This window comes from Macaca mulatta, chromosome 4, assembly GCF_049350105.2.
Source record: "Macaca mulatta isolate MMU2019108-1 chromosome 4, T2T-MMU8v2.0, whole genome shotgun sequence".
NCBI lineage: Eukaryota > Metazoa > Chordata > Mammalia > Primates > Cercopithecidae > Macaca > Macaca mulatta.
Genome location: NC_133409.1, coordinates 110,490,874 through 110,504,412, shown reverse-complemented (window position 1 = coordinate 110,504,412; position 13,539 = coordinate 110,490,874). Strand labels below are relative to the sequence as shown.

Sequence of the window (13,539 nt, the reverse complement as noted above, 5' to 3'; positions counted from 1 at the left end):
TTACAAAGTCATTCTACTAAACCCTAATTCTAAGCTGTGGGATATATCCAGTATTTAAGCATACTCTCACATAGCTGAGAGAAAAAAAAAAAAGAAAGAAAGAAATGTAGACCCCAGGAGCCAAAGATAACCTGCTTCCACTACCCCCAGGTTCTAGCATATTCCAAGATATACTGGAGTGGGTAGGGGGAAAAAACAATATGCATTCAAATGTCAAGTTGAGACAGAAATTGAGACTCTAATTTTGAGCTGTTAAAAGTAAAATTTCACTAAAATAATATCACAATAATGTTGCTTTATACAAGTTTTGTGGCAGAAGAATCATTTCTTTGATCCTTACCTAAGATTTACAAGGCTGACCAAAAGTTGAAATTATTGGCATAAAAGTGATAAAATCAGACAAAGCATGGTAAAGACTGCTTTATTGGCGGCAGTTACTACAAGTCAATAAATATTGATCCCCAGAGAAGAGCTCGGTTATCAGATTACTGGTCCATAGAGAGCGGAATGAAACTGAACCAAGTGATTGCTGGGATGATCGAAGTCACTCCTGCTTCTTGGGAAATGCAGCCACAGCCAGCTGATACAAGGCATATGCTGTTCCTAAAAATAAAAAAAAAAGAACCTAACCCGAAATTCTGAGATCTAAGTGTATAAATTTAATATTCCAGTTTAAAAGTTGTAAGTTTGCATTAAGACTACCTTAATTAGAACACAAAAAAGTATTTTGATAGGTGTTGGCAAAATTTTAAATAAATATATGTAAAATATATTTAATGTAGTTTTAACAAAGTATGGCACAATAATATATTTGTCAACATAAAATACAAAAATTTTTAAAAATAAGAACATATACAAATGTTATTTCCATATTAACCCAAGATTGCCTGAGAAATGCTAAGGATGATTAAGGATGATTCAAATGCCAAAGAAAAAAATGACTTCAAAATATGCAAGTCTTCCCGAAAGTGAATGTAAAAAAGGAAGAGTGATATAATTTTAAAGTAATCAAATGTAATGTAAAAAATAGCTGATAACTGGAATTTCATTTTAAAAACTATTTACCAGAATGTCTAAGAAATGGTCACATTGGCCAAAAGGAATTTAGGACTTTTTTTTTTTTTTTTGAGACAGAGTCTCCCTCTGTTGCCCAGGCTGGAGTACAGTGGCACAATCTCAGCTCACTGCAACCTCCGCCTACCAGTTAAAGCAATCTTCCTGCCTCAGCTTCACGAGTAGCTGGAATTACAAGTGTGTGCCACCACACCCGGCTCATTTTTGTGTTTTTAGTAGAGACAGGGCTTCACCATGTGGGCCTGGCTAGTCTTGAACTCCTGACCTCACGTGATCTGCCAGCCTCAGCCTCCCAAAGTGCTGGGATTACAGGCGTGAGCCACTACACCCGGCCTATAATACCTTTTATAATAAACTGGTAAATGTGTTCCCCTAGTGAGGAGATTGTGGGAACCCCAACTTAAAGCCTGTCAGTCAGAAGTTCCAGAGACCCAAACTTGTAACTGATGGGAAGGAGGAGACAGTCTTCTGCCATCAACCTGTGGAATCTGATGCTATCTCCCAGTAGAGAGTGTGGAAACTGAATTGGAGGACACCTAGCTGGTGTCCATTACATGGTGTGTAGGGAAAAACCCCCACACATTTGGCAACAGAGGTCTTCCATGTTGATTGTTGTGATGTGAGAGCAGAGTTTCCCAAACAGGTAATTAACATAGTTTACTCATCTTTAAAATGAAGACATATTATAGACTTCATGCAAGATTTACAGAAATCCAAGTATGTGGCATTCCTATGAATATGATGGGCACAAAATAATCACTCAAATATAGATTCCCTTCTCTTTACCTTCCAGTAAAAGTATTGTTCCATACAAATTTTGTTTGTCATAAATATGTCTGTACAGAGTTTAGATGTAAAGTGCGCTTTTATTTTGCATCACAGTCAAAATGTTTTAAAGCCCTTGCTATAAGAGGTGGGATATAATGGATGCTTTTGACTGAACTATAGCCTTCACTACCATCAATGGTACTCAGAAAGCCAACTCTATCACAAAATAATCATCAAATCTTATTGGTGTTATTTTTTTATTAAGGCCAGGTACAGTGGCTCATGCCTGTAATCCCAGCACTTTGGGAGGCCATAGCGGGCAGATCACCTGAGGTCGGGAGTTCCAGACCAACCTGACCAACATGGAAAAACTTCATCTCTACTAAAACTACAAAATTAGCCAGGCGGGGTGGCACATGCCTGTAATCCCAGCTACTCGGGAGGCTGAGGCAGGAGAATCGCTTGAACCTGGGAAGCAGAGGTCACAGTGAGCTGAGATCACACCATTGCAATCCAGCCTGGGTAACAAGAGCAAAACTCCGTTTCAAAAAAAAAACATCAAAATGCTCTTATACAGTATGTATCAGTCATCCTCTTGAATCATTATGAGACATAATAAGATATCAAATTCTGGACACAGACTGCCTGCATTAAAATACTGGCATAGCAAAAGCAAAAGTTATCAGTTATCATTACTATTACTTTTCTATAAACCTTCAAACATTCCAAAGGCCTTACCACCAACTCCAAGAACCATGGTGGCTCTATACAGGAGGACATCAGCTATCCCACCCTTTAGATACAGTGGAATTCCATCATCCTCCTAGATTAAAAAAAGAAAAAAAAAGACAATAATAGATGCCTCACTCATTTCCAACTAAGTTTCAAAAGAACAGGTATATAAAATGATGTAGCTCCTTAAATCCCTATAATTAAAGTATTTAAGTATTAAAATTTAAAAGACCTACAATTTTCTTTATTCTGTCGCTACTCCTACTACTTTTAAAATAAGAACTCCTAAAAGTCAGCATTTTTCTTTTACTGTTAATTTAAGATCCATTAATGATGGTCTTTCCAAAGAATACATAAACATTAAAGCTATAAAACATACACACTGATCTCAACAACTTTAATATAACTGAAATATAAAAGAATCAATAATTGCCACACATTAGATTTAGTCATAGGAACCTTTTTTCCCTAAAAAGTGGGGAAGGGATTTTGGTTTATAACCCTAAATTATATCCCTAGCATCTAATCCAGCATAAAGTAGCTATTTAGTACATCTGTCCAGTAAAGTATTTATTTGTATGTATATATGATACAACTATTTTTAATCACTTGAAGTTTTATTTGGGAAAAGCTAGAAACCATAATAAAACAAAAATCACTCATAATCAAACTACTTATAGAGGTAAATTGCTCTGCTCCACCAGGTCTTTCCCCAAGAGACAACCACTATTAGCAGTATGACACATGTTCTTGACTTATTTTGTAATGTTTATATTGTCATATGATCTAATTTATATACATACTTGTTTATCCTAACTCTACCTTTTGGTAATCTAATTATTACAAGTAACAATCTCCTATAAAATACTTCAGTACCTGGAACAGTTTTTGTTTCTCTGGAACTTTATTTTGTAAATGTCTGCGGGAAGTAGTGCTTATGGTTCTCTGTCCAATCTGACGGAGAGCCTAAAATGAAAATATTATTAAACAGACTTAGAGCCTAAAGAAACCTTCAAAACCATTTTCAGTCCTTCATATTATAAAAAAGGTAAATTGAGACTTGAAGCATATCTGATTTGTCAGTAGCAAAGTCATGGAAGAGCATCCAGGCTTTTCAATTTGTCATCCATCCTCTGGCCTTCGAATTACATTCTGCAGTCTCCCAACAACATACTCAAGAAGCAATTCATACAGATTCTAACCAAAATATAAAATCATGATCTTTACCTGAACAGAACCAGTAACATTTTATAATCCTTGATGCAAACATATTGACATACACATATTACAAAAATAGTGCTTAACCAAAATACACTAAGCTCAAATATTTTCATAATATACTACCATATTATCAAAAATCTGCTGGGCGTGGTGGCTCACGCCTGTAATCTCAGCACTTTGGGAGGCCGGGACGGGCGGATCACCTGAGATCAGGAGTTCAAGACCAGCCTGATCAACATTAGAAACCCTGTCTCTACTAAAAATACAAAATTAGTGGGGCGTGGTGGCACATGCCTGTAATCCCAGGTACTTGGGAGGCTGAGGCAGGAGACTCGCTTGAACCTGGGAGGCAGAGGTTGCGGCGGTGAGCCGATATCAGGCCATTGCACTCCAGCTTGGGCAACAAGACTGAAACTCCGTTTCAAAAAACAAAAAAAAAAATCTATTACTAGGCGGGCGGATCACCTGAGAGTCCAAGAGCAGCCTGACCAACATGGAGAAACCCTGTCTCTACCAAAAACACAAAATTAGCCGGGCACGGTGGCAAATGCCTGTAATCCCAGCTACTCGGGAGGCTGAGGCAGGAGAATCGCTTGAACCCGGGAGGCAGAGGTTGCGGTGAGCCAAAATCGCCCCATTGCACTATAGCCTGGGCAAAAGGAGTGAAACTCCATCTTAAAAAAAAAAAGAAAAGAAAAGAAAAAATCTGTTACTTGGCCAGGCGCGGTGGCTCACGCCTGTAATCCCAGCACTTTGGGAGTCCGAGGTGGGTGGATCACCTGAGGTAAGGAGTTTGAGACTCGGCTGGCCAACATGGTGAAACCTCATCTCTACTAAAAATACAAAAATGAGCTGGGCGTGGTGGTGTGCGTCTGTAATTCTAGCTACTAAGGAGGCTGAGGCAGGAGAATGGCTTGAACACGGGAGGCGCAAGTTGCAGTGAGCCCAAACTACGCCACTGCACTCCAGCCTGGGCCACAAGAACGAACTCCGCTCAAAAAAAAAAAAAAAAAAAAAAGGGCCGGGCGCGGTGGCTCATGCCTGTAATCCCAGCGCTTTGGGAGGCTGAGGTGAGCGGATCACTTGAGGTCAAGGATTCGAGACCAGCCTGGCCAACATGGTGAAACCCCGTCTCTATTAATAATACAAAAATTAGTCGGGCTTGGTGGCGAGCGCCTGTAATCCCAGCTAGTTGGGAGGCTGAGGCAGGAGAATCGCTCGAACCTGGGAGATCCGAGATCGTGCCACCGCACTCCAGCCTGGGCAATAAGAGTATGTCTCAAAAAACAAAAAAAACAAAACAAAACAAAAAAAAAAAAAACAAAAAAAAAACCTATTACTTGACAGCAAATAGACTGGCATGATTCCTTCTCAATTAAAATGCTTCTCCCATTACATTTTTCCTAAAAAATTTTAAATAGCGTATACATCTTTTAAAGAGACTTGCATTAAATATCCAGTTGAATTAAATAATGAAACAAATGTGCTCTCGATTTTTTAAAATAAATTACATTGAGGATTTTAATGAAGCAAAACTTCATTAAATAATTTAAAAGATAAAATAATCATTGTCGCATTTTTTTCTTTTCTTTTTCAAAATTTGGGGAAATATTTCATATGCTCAAAGTCGGTGGAGGGGTGAAGGACAATGCACAATAGCCTGACGGAAGTAACGCTGCACTTCAGCCATGACTATTCCTAAAGTTCCACCCAAAATGAATGGCTTGGTTTTTAAACTGCCTTCTCAGAAAGCTCGCAAAGCTCAAAACCATTGAAACTTAAAGCCTTTCATTACCAGAAGAACACCTTTCTGCTTGATGCTTCCGGGTGTCAGACATTCCCCACCTGGTCCTTGGTTTTACTCAGATCCGAGCTACTAACCTCATCAATGACCGACAGGGTTAGGGGTGGTGCCTAAGAACCCAAGACGGGTCTAACCCACAAGTCTCTGGTCACTTCCCCAGCCTCTACACTCCTTACATCTACCCAGCAACGGCCTGGGGCGAGAGGAATAGACGGAAGGAAAAGTAAGGTCAGGGGAAAAGGACATAAATCAAGGTGACTTCATTAGCCGCCTTCTGCACCCCTCCCAGGTGAGGGTTTTCTGTCATGGTGCCTCAGCCTCCTCTCCACTCCCTCGCCCCTATCATGAATGCAAGACGAGAAGCTCCTCACCAGCAGATTCCGCAGCATCTTGGCTGTTACTGACCAGCAACCGCCGCAACTTAACACCAGCAACGAAAATGGCCACGCCGGAACCGGAACTACCTCCGAGACTTGCGTAAGCATTCAGGAACGAAAACCTTGCGGGGCCGAAGAGAGGCCTGCGCTCCTAATCATAGAGAGCAAAAGAAAAACTAGAGCGGCAGTACGGCCCTATCCGCTCTAGCTGGCTCGCCGTCTCAGTCTGGTGAGCTCGTTCCTGACGTTTTCGGCTGGTAGCTGGAGCTAAGGCTGGGGAAAAGACAAACGATTTGTGAGATGAATGTAGTAAGCTTAGATGAAGTCAGTGTGGGACCAGGCTATCAAAGAAAGCTAGTGTCTGTTTTGAGCGAGAAGGCGTAAAACTGGGCAACCTTTAAGCCGCTAGAAAGTGAACAAAGACTGGGTTGGCCGAAATACAGCTGTGAGGCCTCATAAAATACAAAACAGGGATTAGTTTTTTCCACCGAAGGAATTGCTGCGGGACATTACTGTTCCTTGTGTTGAGAATATGCTGTAAGAGCTATGTCAAGGTAACAATTTTTATCTTCTTGTACCTTCGACTGCTGCAGAACTCCCTAAGCAAGAAGCTCTTCCACAGTGTCCCCATATTGTGGAAGCGGCTCGCTCGCTTGCTTCTGAGGAAACGTTGGGGGACAAGAAATGAGATGGCGCATCTGGACTCAAAAGTCTTGCTGTCCCAGATCCAGCAGGGCACTACATTCATTACTGGAGTTAAGCACAGCAATTATTTGTTGTACAGAAAGGCTGTCGGTGTCATCCATTTCGCTTAAGTAATCCCCATTGTGTTTATTTCTTGTGCTTACCCTCAAGTGTGTACAAACGCAAATATCTGCCCTGTATTACAATAATCTTTCCACCTTTCTACAAACTCTTACAAATTATTTGATTGCCATTTCAAATAAGAAACCCATAGGCTCAGCAAATGATAAAAATTAGTAATATTAAAACTATTTCTTGTAATCCTTGGGGTTTTCTTCTTCACAATCTACTGTATGTCAGTGGGCCCACCAAGTTACCAGTCCCAGTTAAAATTCTCTTCCTCACCAAGGCTTATAAACACCCCAATTCATGTCTTCTTAGATTGCGACTGAAAGGACCTGATTTTCTACAACCCTCTGGATTATGCATGTAACCAAAACTCTGGACAAAATTACCACATGCCAATAGCTAGGGCGTGGGGGTTTAAGTACATTGTCCATAACCTTAATTTGTTAGTTGTATGTACTCTCTTATGTTTTCTCCAGTTAGCCAACTCTAGATTGTAAATTTCTCAAGCGCAGAGATTATGTGGATTTCTTACCAATCCGCAAGCACTGCTTAAAGGGAGTATTCACTAACCAACACATGAATTAATTACATTGGGTGACAGATCTAAGAAGCTTATGACTCTGTCCAAAAAGCCATGAATTCACATTAAATAGATGCTAGACACAGATTCTTATATATTCATGTTATTCAGTACAATTTCCCCCTTTACTGGATCATTCCATCTATTAACACGTTCCCAAATTAAAAACAAAAAAACTCCTTTGATTTCCATTACCATCCTATAAACTTCTTTACACTTGTCTCTCCTCCTCCTCCTAAGCTTTTTTTGGTCCCATTTTGGGCAGGCTTTTACTGCTTTTGTTTAGAATCACCAATAGCTTCCAGGTTGCTAAATACATTGTGAGACTCAATTTTCACCTTCTCCATCTATTAGCAGCATTTAACATAGCTAATCCGTCCCTCACCATATACTTTCACTTTTTAATTTGGAGGTAAAGCATACATGTAAGAAAGAATATGATAGTTTGAAGCATGGTCGTAAAGTAGCTTCCATAGTACTCCTTCAGCGGTTCTCCTGTTTTAGAGGCTACTCCTTTTAGTTTCTTCCTGGATCCTTGTCCTCTTAACCTCTAAAATTTCAGTTTCTCACCTTTTTTCTACATTCATCCCTTTTGTGATTTCATCTAACATTGAACTACTACTCCCACTTCCTGTAGATTGTATGAAGAAAAAGAATTTTTTTAGGAAAGAAAAACTATTCATGTGCTGACAACTCACCTATCTCCTGTTTGGCCTCTCCCATTAACTTAAGACATCTCCACCTAGATGGCTAACGTGCATCTCAAACTTACAAACAAAACTGAATTCTACTTTCCACTCCTTATTCCCAAACTTTGTCCTCTGCAATTTTCCTTACTTCAAGCCTTAAACTTTGTTTTCTGTCATACTCTATAAATCAATTTATTTAAAATTTCCATTGGCTGCACCTTCAAAATATAATCTGAATTGAACCACTTCTCATTATCTCCAACACTACTGCTACTACTGGCCAAGCCATCATCATCTCTTGTTCAGATTATGTCAAAAGCCTTTTTAACGGGTTTCCCTGTTTCCACTCTTCCACTATCTTCCACACAGCAATGATTCTTTTAAGAACTTAAGTGGGATCATATGACTCTGCTCTAAACTCGGTTGTGTTTACTCATGTTTACTCATGTATCCCTGGCATCTAGAATAGTAATTGGCACACAGAAAATGCTCAATATACATTGGTTAAATGAATGAACTGTATCCTGCACAAAAGAATGGATTATTGAGTGTAAAAATTCAAAACATGTCTTAGTACTTGTACTCCCTCCAAATGTTTTCAGTCCCAGGGTTCCTCATTCATTATCGCCTTGCTCCTTTTCTGTAAGTTGTGATTATCCTGACATACAAATGACTGAAGTTTGCCTGGGTACCTAACAAACTTTACTGGATCTTCCCAGGCACACTAGAAACATTACCACTTTTTGAAATTCATCCTCTGAACCAGAAGTTACTTTCAAAATAGATTGCTTCCAAAACATCAGTTTGGGGTTCTTTTATCCTTTCTCTTTTGTAATGTTAGAAAATTAGAAAATGGTTCTTTTGGAAAATACTTACTCCAGAGGGTTTTGTAACAGTATGACAGAATTGGCAGGGGGAATATGTGGGAAACCTGAGGTAGGTCATGATTTAAGTCTTGTCAGTAAGATGGACATCAGATGCAAAAGTACTAAGTTAAAATATCTCATAATTACTGATGCCGTTACCAAAGCACAGTTACCCATTTTTTTTTCCTTTAAAAAGCAGACAAGATAACCCTATGATCCTGCCTATAGAATCTATAAATAACAAAAACAGAGGGAAGCCAGAATAGTTTTCTGTGATTTGGATGTGTGTGCGTACACACATCTGTTAATTCTAGAACCATGCTTAATCCACTTCCAATTTTATAAAAATATAGAACAGTTTCATGTGAACTTTTAATGTTACAAACTACTGGTTAGGTAAAAGATAAATTTCAATATAATTCCATACTTTATCACATTCTGAGTCACCTTTGGAAATCAGGAAACAGTTGCTGTCTTGGTTGCTGTATTTAGTTTATTATTAAATACTTCATCTAATTGCAAGCCTGTCTTTTCATCATTAAACTTAAGTAGTTGGACTAACTTCTAATGATCTTTTTCTCTAACTCTAAAGTCCTTATGATAAACAATTTCATAAATGAGGATTAAACTCTGATTTTCTTTTTATCTTGCCCAAATTCCTATCTAAGGGGTCTGGGGAGTCCTACCCTACAAACCACAAATTCTTATCAGATGGGTTTTATTTAACCCTGTGTATTATGACTTACTTTACCATCTGACTGGCATAACGAGGAAGAAAATCAAAATGTTTTACCCCAAAACATGTTTCTCTGCCAAATCTTGAAATTGCCCTGCAAAGTTTCTTGTGGAAAAAATCCACATTCTATAGAGAATCCCCTTTCCCCTTTGTTTTCTTTCCTGCCTTTCCAGATCCAGGAGATAATCAACTAAGAGCCAGGCATTCTTTTAAGTCTGGTAAGACACATTTTATAACCTGCTCTCTCTGCAGTCTGCTGAGAGTTTCGTCTGCACAATAAAACTTAATCCTTTATCTTAACCTAAACATTTCTATTGATTCCAGATAAACTCAACCAGTTGCCAACCAGAAAATGTTTAAATCTACCTATAGCCTGGAAGTTCCCCCTCCCCACCGTTTTGAGTTGCCCCGCCTTCCTGAACCAAACCAATGTATTTCTTAAATGTATTTGATTGATGTCTCATGCCTCCCAAAAATATATAAAACCAAGCTGTATCCCAACCACCCTGGGCACATGTTCCCAGGATCTCCTGAGGGCTGTGTCACAGGCCATGATCACTCATATTTGGCTCAGAATAAATCTCTTAAAATATTTTATAGAGTTTGACTATTTTCATCAACAAGAACATGAGTCACTCTCCATTGAACAATAATCTACCAGCTACCTACTATGAATGTAACGCTTTGTAATACACTCAAGGGAATATTGTTTTAAAGTCTCTGACCTTCTGGAGAATATAATCTAATTAGGAATATCATACATAACAGTAAATTTGATGTAGACATAAATGACTCTCCAAGTAACTGGTACAACAAAAGCTGTATGGGAAATTCAAAGAAAGTAGTGGGCTAAGGTTGTAAAAAGGCAGAATTTGGGGCCGGGCGCGGATTACAGCCTCACCCCCGTAATCCCAGCACTTTGGGAGGCCGAGGCGGGCGGATCACAAGTCAAGAGATCGAGACCATCCTGGCCAACATGGTGAAACCCCGTCTCTACTAAAAATACAAAAATTAGCCTGTAGTCCCAGATACTCGGGAGGCTGAAGCAGAAGAATCGCTTGAACTCGGGAGGTGGAGGTTGCAGTGAGCCGAGATCGCGCCACTGCACTCTGGCCTAGTGACACAGTGAGACTCTGTCTCAAAAAAACAAAAAAAGACAATTTTGGCAAGGTCTGGTAGAATAAATGGAGCAGAAATTAAGTCATTCCAGACTTAGGACAAGAACATGATTAACAATCTGAATTTGGAATCAAGCGTTGATGCGCTGCAGGAACTGTAAAAACAGAGGCCTAGATGGAGTGAAAAGAGAAAAAAAAATAGTTGTTAAGAACTTGAAAGTCAGACAGATCCTGAATCTGCCATTTAGTGGTAATGACATGACTGAAGGCAAGATACATAATCTATTTATACCTCAGTTTCTCTTATCTTTAAAATGGAGATAATAGTATTCATCATCATTGGGTGGCTGTTAAAATAACTCAAAAACTATTATGGGAGGAAAGGTTGGGTAAGAAGAAAAATCTAGGCAAAAGCTGTAACATTTGCAAAGGCCAAGACAGGGTGGCCAGGTGTCTTGGGGAATTGCAAATGGTTTGGTTTGCAGAACAAATGAAGAATTGAGGTAATAGTGGAAGGCTGATTTCAGGGATGAATTAAACATCCTGAAGGGCTACTTACAGGTTCAAATAGCAAACTGTTAAAATCAGAGCTCTATTTCAAGATCATTCTAGTAATGAAAGGCTGGATTGGACATGAGTTATTAGGGTCAGAGAGTCTGTCAGAAAGCTCTCATAGTAATCCAAGGAGGAAGGAAAACCTAAACTAAATAATCAAGAGAGATGTAGATAAGGGGAGGGATGAAAGACCCAACTAAAAGGAAGAACATTCAAAACTCAACACAATACAGTGATTTATATTAGATTGGGCAGCTGGAGAAGAGGGCTAGGGTTTCTGGCTTACCTCAAGGTGGTTGGCTATACCATTCACAATAATGAGGAATGTAAATCTCTGGTGTGAGATTATTCCTGTTTTGACCTTATTAAACCCAGGCTTGTGTGGAATGATTGCTGCTTGGGCCTTATTAACTTAGGTTAATTCATTATTAACCTTCATGTCTCCAGTGATTAATAATGAAAAATCTAGAGCTCAAGACAGATGTCAAGGCACAAGAAAAGATAGAGAAGTCAGTCAGTGTAAAGACAACAGAAATAATAAGGTACTTAAGATTGTTCAGGGAGAATGTGTAACTTAAAGGCATAGAACACAATCTCAAAGAACTCCCAACATTTTATATGGTTAGTATAATTAAGGAATATACAAAGGAGACTAAGGAACAGACAAGGGGAAAAAAATCAGGAGAGTCATTCACAGAAGCCACATGCTAAAGGAGAGGAAAGGAAAATGCCTATCAAATGGAGCAAAAAGATATAATGGAGCAAAAAAAAAATAAGGGCGAGTTCACTTGATTTGACAGAAAAGAATGGGAATTGTTCATTGAATATCTATTTTTCTGTGCTTTGTGTTAAATGCTTTTTATCTGTCACTCATTGCTCAAAACAAAATCTGTCAAATGGGTATTGAAATCCCTATTTTACAGACAAGGAAAGGTAAATGGCTTAGAAGATTTAAGCAATTGCAAGGTACAGTTTGTAAGTATAGGAGCCGTATCAGCCTACTTCTGAAACCCATACTCTTTCTACTGAATCTTTCAGACACAGGTGACACTCAACAGAGTACAAACAGTATAATCTTGAGGTGAAAGCCTGACCCTGATTGAAGTTGAAGATGACAAGAAAATATAAAGGACATACTGTTTCACAAAGTTTGTTGTGAAAAGGCATGACAACATGCCCTGGGGTTACTTTACACCACTGATACTGCAATTTGACAAATATTTGTAAAGCTATTGTCTGCAATTCTGTGCTTGAAACAAAGTGGCATAATAAGCTTGAAAGGGATGTAAGGGGAGTTCAATCTTTTTCCACATTACCCTGTATAGAAAAGCTTGTGATACACAGACAAGCTCCTATTACTACCACTTAAATAACAAGTTTATCTTTTAAGATTTTTTTTAAAAACATTATAAAATCAACAAAAAGTGAAGGGTGTATTTGGTTCAAGGTGTTTCTGATTTAAGATAGATTGGCCCCCCGAGTTTCTCTCTCCTCCATCCCACTATAGTAAAATGAAATAAATTTGAAAAATATGAGAAAAATTATTGATAAGACACATTATCTTGGATGAATCTCAGGGCCATTACACTAAAGAAAAGAAGGCTGTTTCAAAGGTTACATATGGCATTGCTCCTATTTAGAACTTTCTAGAAGAAAAAACTATGGGGATAGAAAACAAACTGGGGGTTATGAGTGGGGGGAAGGGTGAATGATTACAAAGGAATAGTATGAGGAGTTTTTTGGGGAGTGATGGTACTTTATCTCTGGTATTAAAACTCAAAAAACTATGCTACCAGAACAGAAGTAAAATTTACCATACGATAATCTGGAAACAATTTTAAAAAGACATGAGCCCAAAATTTGAATAGAGAGGAGGCAGCAACAGACAAATGATTTCAACAAACTTCTGGAAAACTGAAAGCAGATGGAATATGACTGAGCTGAACAGAGAAAGCTGCAATCTAGAGGGACTACAAGGTGGATACCAGTGAGAAGCATGCTGACTGATTCCACAGTCCCTGAGCAGCTCAGATTTGGAAGTAAAAGTTACAGCAAAGAGTGGAGGCAGGGACAGGCCTGAAAATGTCTAGTTGAAAGCATATACAACAGAATGGCCTGATCCCCAAAGTTCTCTGCCCTACTCCTCTTAGCCATAAAAATATGATCTCTCACTTCCACCACTGTCTCTCACAGGTGGAAGACCAGA

At 38.9% G+C, this 13,539-nt stretch overlaps 1 protein-coding gene and 1 long non-coding RNA gene across 2 annotated transcripts; both read right to left on the bottom strand.

Annotated features, from left to right (window-relative positions):
* Positions 1-405: 405 nt before the first annotated feature.
* COX7A2 (cytochrome c oxidase subunit 7A2) lies at positions 406-6,046 on the bottom strand. Its single transcript, XM_015136790.3, has 4 exons — positions 5,971-6,046; positions 3,451-3,540; positions 2,581-2,665; positions 406-603 (listed from the first exon to the last, which is right to left on the bottom strand). The coding sequence occupies exons 1-4, from the start codon at positions 5,986-5,988 to the stop codon at positions 545-547; spliced, it is 252 nt and encodes an 83-aa protein (XP_014992276.2). The 5' UTR covers positions 5,989-6,046; the 3' UTR covers positions 406-544.
* Positions 6,047-6,203: 157 nt separating this feature from the next.
* On the bottom strand, positions 6,204-6,693 carry LOC144340328 (uncharacterized). Its single transcript, XR_013416316.1, has 2 exons — positions 6,555-6,693; positions 6,204-6,249 (listed from the first exon to the last, which is right to left on the bottom strand). It is a non-coding gene; the product is annotated as an uncharacterized LOC144340328 (long non-coding RNA).
* Positions 6,694-13,539: the final 6,846 nt, after the last annotated feature.